The 5367-nt window shown below is 61.7% G+C and overlaps 1 protein-coding gene across 1 annotated transcript in view; it reads right to left on the reverse strand.

Annotated features, from left to right (window-relative positions):
* Positions 1 to 812: 812 nt before the first annotated feature.
* BCR (breakpoint cluster region) overlaps positions 813 to 5367 on the reverse strand; it is a 72758-nt gene continuing 68203 nt past the window's right edge. Inside the window, exons 20-23 of the mRNA XM_014533356.1 lie at positions 4341 to 4680; positions 3532 to 3637; positions 2484 to 2646; positions 813 to 1897 (exon numbers count right to left, since the gene is read on the reverse strand). Of these exons, the coding sequence (XP_014388842.1) occupies positions 1808 to 1897; positions 2484 to 2646; positions 3532 to 3637; positions 4341 to 4680 (699 nt within the window). The 3' untranslated portion in view covers positions 813 to 1807. The remainder of the gene's footprint in view (positions 1898 to 2483; positions 2647 to 3531; positions 3638 to 4340; positions 4681 to 5367) is intronic.

The raw sequence follows: 5367 nt of genomic DNA on the forward strand, positions 1-5367 counted from the left end.
GCGGGGCTGCGTTAACGCGGTGGGTCCGCTCTCCTCGAGAGAAAAAAGTCCAACTAAATAAATACAGTGACCTTGTTTCCTGCCCCCTCCCCAGGGAGGTGGGCAGGGGCGTGGGGCAGCGCCACCGGTTACTGGCGCGATCACGTGACAATGAAACACCTTTTCCTGAGTCACACCATGGCTTCCCTCCTCCGATGCATCACATCCTCTCTTCCTGCAAAACCGGCGTGGACACCTTGCCCCTTCTTTTCTCCTCGCCCTACCCCTTTATTTATTTTTTAATCCTCACCAGAGGATATTTCTAGAAAGAGTAGGACAGAGAGGGCAAGACAGTGAGAAATACTGATGTGAGAGCGGCACATCAATTAGTTGCCTCTTGCATGCACCCCGACCAGAGCCTGGCTGGGGAGGGAGCCTGCACCCGAGGGACGTGCCCTTGACCGGAATCGAACCCGGGACCCTTCAGTCCGCAGGCCGACACGCTATCCACTGAGCAAACCGGCCAGGGCCCAATGGATACAATGTTCATAGACCTGTTTCTTCAAAATACTTGGTGGCTTCCCATTCTCTTTCCTCTCAGCCAGAGGGTCAGGAGGGTTAGCAGGAATGCCAGGGGCGTGCAGAGCGGGGTGGGGGTTGGGGGGGCACGCCTGTCCTCCCGCCTGCTCCGGGATGCGGCTCCCGATGAAGACAGAGCTGGTGCTCGGAGGAAGACAAAATGCTGCTCTCCTATCTCATTAGGTATCTGAATCTGTCCGGGAAAAAATTAGAAACTATGTATAAAACTTAAAAATATTCAAGTATCAAAAGGCTATTCGGATCAAAGTTTAAAACAAGCCGATGCCGATGCTGCAAGCGGAAACTGTTACAAAAATGTACTGAGTCTGTTCAGCAGAGCGAGGACCTGAAGCCGGGGGGGGGGGGGAGAAGCTAGAGATCCAGGCCTCTGTAAGCTGCAGAGGACAGCGTGTGCCCGGCGGGGAGGCTGGGCTGGGCTGGGCTGGCGGGCAGGGGTCACTCTCCCTGCAGAAGGAGCCATAAAGTGCGCGGCCCGGGCCTCCCGCCTCCCGCCCCCTGGTGGCCGGTCCCGGGTGTTACACGGGCGGCTGCCTTCCAAGGGGCACATGATCTGCAAACACAATGCCACAGGACAGGACAGGAAAAAGACCCCTTTCTGCACAGAGATCCTTCTAGAAAGCGAGAGGAGCGAGGAAGGAGGCGGAAGGGGTCCGACGCTACACAGTGTTGACCTAGCTTTGCACGCCCTGTTGCACACAGGAGTCGAATGTTTTAAGTCAGGAAAACCCAAGCGCCCGCGCCCACACGGGGACGGGCGGGGGCCCCCACGGTGCGAAGCAGCAGCAGCGTTTCTTCAAGACACGACCGTGAGGGAAGCTGCTCGTGTCCCCCTCTCCCCGGAGAGGGTGCATCTTGACAAGGGGTCCAGTAGAAATCTTTGAAACGCTGAAAAGTTCATAAAAACAAACAAACAACCCCACTCCTTTCTCCTGGTCTCGGGCCAGGCGTGCACTCTGAGCCGTGCGTGCGTGCTGGCTTTTGGGGCGCCCTCTGGTGGCGGGAAACCAGAGTCGGAGGCCAGCGGGGAGCTCAGGGGCCCGGCACTGCCCAGGCCACTCGGCCGCCTGCCTTGGGCAGCGAGCTGTCTCTTGGCAGAGGGCCCGGCTCTCGGGGGGCGGCCCGAGGACGCCTCAAGAAGATGCGGTTCCTGCTCCGTGGCGGCCTGTCTCGCCAGGCGCGTCCCAGGCCGTTCTGCCGGCTTCTCGGAGACGGAGTCGGAGTCGGGCCGTTAGACTTCCGTGGAGAAGGGGATGCTCTGTCGCTTGCTGTCGGGAGCAGGGATGGCCTCCAGCTGCAGGAAGTACAGCAGCACCTGGACCTGCCGGGCACAGCAGGGGGACGGAGGCAGCTCAGAGGGGCGCTCACAGCGCAGGCGGGAGGTCCTCCCGACCAAAGCCCAGGGTGCGGTCACTGAGGCCCTGAGGCCGGCTCGGGGTGCGGAGGGCTCCTACGCGGCCATGAGCCCCTCACAGCAAGACCCCGGGGTGCCCCTGAAGGACCACCCTGAGAAGCCCAGTAAGGTGCAAAGGGAAGAGGCCTCCCTAGGCGGGTCCCTCTCTGGCCACCTCCCCTGTACAATTTTAAAAAATATATATATTTGTATTGATTTCAGAGAGGAAAGGAAAGGGAGAGAGAGAGAAAAAATGAATGAGAGAGAATCATCGATCGGCTGCCTCCTGCATGCCCCCTATTGGGGATCGAGCCCAAAACCCGGACATGTGCCCTTGACTGGAATCAAACCCAGGACCCTTCAGTCCTCAGGCCGATGCTCTATCCACTGGGCCAAACGGGCTAGGGCTCCCCTGTACAATTTGAGTGGCGCCTGACAGGACTCTGGGGGGAGCAGGCAGAGGCCACACCTGGGTGAGGCTGGGTGCTATGGGCTGGAGCCCGTCCGCTCGTACCTGGGACATGACCTCCAGGGACCAGCTGTCAGTCATGGAGATGGGCTGGCCGGGGGTGGCGGGGAGCTTGCTCTCCTTCTCCGAGGGCCGCAGCAGCGTGGGGCCGAAGACCGTGGCGAGGTTGTGCAGGGACATCTTGTTCACCGTCTCCTTCTCGGCCACCCTGCGAGAGGCCGAAGCACAGGGTGCTGTTGGGACGCCGCCTTCAGGACAGAGGGGAGACCCGGGGGCCGGGCCACCCCAGAGTCTCAAGGAGCGTGGTGATGGCGCCACCCCCTCTGCCTTGGGCCGGCTCCATAGCACAGCTGACCCGCCCCTGGCTGTGCTGGAGGCAGACCCACCCTCGTGCTCCTGGGTCTAGGCCAGGGGTGGGCAAACTTTTAGACTCGAGGGCCACAATGGGTTCTTAAACTGGACCGGAGGGCCGGAACAAAAGCATGGATGGAGTGTTTGTGTGAACTAATATAAATTCAAAGTAAACATCATTACATAAAAGGGTACGGTCTTTTTTTTTTTTAGTTTTAGTCATTTCAAACGGGCTGGATCCGGCCTGCGGGCCGTAGTTTGCCCACGGCTGGTCTAGACGGAGGGGACTTGAGGCCAACAGGTGGCGGGGCCAACCCTGGGCCGGGAGAGGGTGGGTAGGGTCCAAGCATTTCACTCTCCCCCCCCCCCCAAATATTTGTTATTGATGTCAGAGAGGAAGGGAAAGGGAGAGAGAGAGAAACATCCATGATGAGAGAGAATCATCGATCAGCTGCCTCCTGCACGCCCCACACTGGGGACGAAGCCCGCAACCCAGCCTGTGCCCTGACCGAGAATCGAACTGTGACTTCCTGGTTCGTAGGTCGATGCTCTACCCACTGAGCCACGCTGGCCAGGCAAAGCGCCTCACTTTAAGGCCGGGTGCAGAGGGGGCGGTGGTGAGAGGGAAGAAGGTGGCCGTGGCTCTAGTGCCCAGAGCGGGTGAGTGACCCCAGGTGCCAAGGAGTCTGAGGGGAGCCCGAGGGGCGCAGAAAGCGCTCCCCCGAGGCAGAGCCGGGGGTACCTTTTCAGGTGGTCCAGGAGGAAGAGGAAGGTCAGCAGGTTGGCTTCGGGGAGCGACAGCAGCAGGTTCAGCATGCAGCTCTCCTTCGCCACAGGGTCTGACAGAGCTGCGGGGGAGGGGGGCTGTCACTTCTTGGGGTCACTGGGCACAGGACAGCCAGGGCGGTTACCCTCGGGCTCACACGGTCGGGAGCCTGTGTGGGGCCGAACCCCTTGGGACACCTTCTCTCTGTCTGAAAGGGGGTCACAGGCTCCACGGGGAACACCCACTCGGCCATTCCTGCCTCCTGCTCGGAACAGCCCGAGGCACGGGGAGCCACGCACGGAATGAGACAGGCAGCCCGAGGGGCAGGAGGCTGCGAGGCCCCGGGGACCCCCTATCACCCTGTTCACGATCGGGGAACGAGGTCCCCAATGGAACAGCCCCGGAGGCAGGGTGCAGAGGTTGCAGCTGCCCCTATACCAACGTCCCCCCCCACCAAACACTACCCCACCCCCCGTTTGACCTGGCGTCAGCCCGGCTTTGAAGGCGGGTGCGCTGATGTATCAGGACCTGGCGTTAGGGGAGCAGGACAGGGGTTCTAGGGAGGAGGATGAGGAGCCATCGCGACCCCATCCCCACCCCCGGGCATGTACCCAGCTCCTCAGGGGCGGGGACAGCAGGTGCACGGAGGACAAAGGGAGGCCTTCGAGCACCAGTTCGGGTCTGGGTGCCCCTGGCACGTGCAGAGTCTGGGCTGAACCCCAGACCGAGGCAGGGGGGGCACGACGGACCAGAGGGGAGGGGGAGGTGCTCCCACGCTCGCTCACCGATGCCCTCGGCGAAGTTGGGGTAGAACTCGTCGGTGAACAGCGGCTCAGGCAGCTCGCGGAAGTAGAGCTTCAGGGTGCCCGCGATGGCGTTGACGTCCATCTCGCTCATCATCACGGACACGTCCTTGTTGTCTGGACAGAGCACAGAGGAGGAGGTGCTACCCCACGTCCTGCAGCGGGTCTGCTCTCTGGGCCCGGCTGCCTGCCTGCAGGGCGCCTCTCCCCTTAGCCGCTCACCCCACTCCTTCCCAGCCTCCTCCCCTGGGCGAGGGGCAGCAGGGGAAGGAGGAAGGAATCGAGGGCTTGACCCTGAACCAACCGCCCAGCTGCGGTGTTTTTATTTGTTGTTAAGCCTCATTTTCCACTGATTTTTAGAGAGAGTGGAAGGGAGGGGGAGAGACAGAAACATAGATGTGAGAGAGACACATCGATGGGCTGCCTCCCTGCATATGCCCCGACCAGGGCCAGGGATCAAGCTGGCAACCCGGGCCTATGCCCCTGACTGGAATCGAACCCGGGACCCTCCAGTCCACAGGCCATGCTCTATCCACTGAGCCACACCAGCCGGCTGGGTGTGGTGTCTTCTGACAACAGGAAGACACGGTTATTTGTTCCGCTTCAGGGGTTAAGCCAGCGCCTTCCCTATGGGTTGCGGTGGCCACTGAGGGCCCCCTGGGGTCTTGGTGTCCTTGGCAGCTTCCTGGGGTGCGGAGGGGAGGGAGACAGAGACCCGCAGGCAGCCGGGTCCGCTCCCCTCGGGCCCTCCCACGGCCCTGGGCTTCGGTTGGCACCTCTGTGCCCCGTGCTGCCCCCCCAAAGAGCAGCCTGAGCCCCAGCAAAAAGGCCCCCCGGGGAAGCCCTGGTCCAGGCCAGCAAGAGCCAGGCCTGGTCCCAGGGGCTGAGAACCGGTGTCGGCAGAACCGCCTCCCACAACGGTTTTCTCCTCACTTTTAGGAACGAGAAAGCGCAGAGCGTGATGCCACGAGCACAGGCCCCGAGGGCGCCCGGGAGAGAGCAGGGCCAC

Source organism: Myotis brandtii, unplaced genomic scaffold (assembly GCF_000412655.1).
Source record: "Myotis brandtii unplaced genomic scaffold, ASM41265v1 scaffold97, whole genome shotgun sequence".
Taxonomy (NCBI): Eukaryota; Metazoa; Chordata; class Mammalia; order Chiroptera; family Vespertilionidae; genus Myotis; species Myotis brandtii.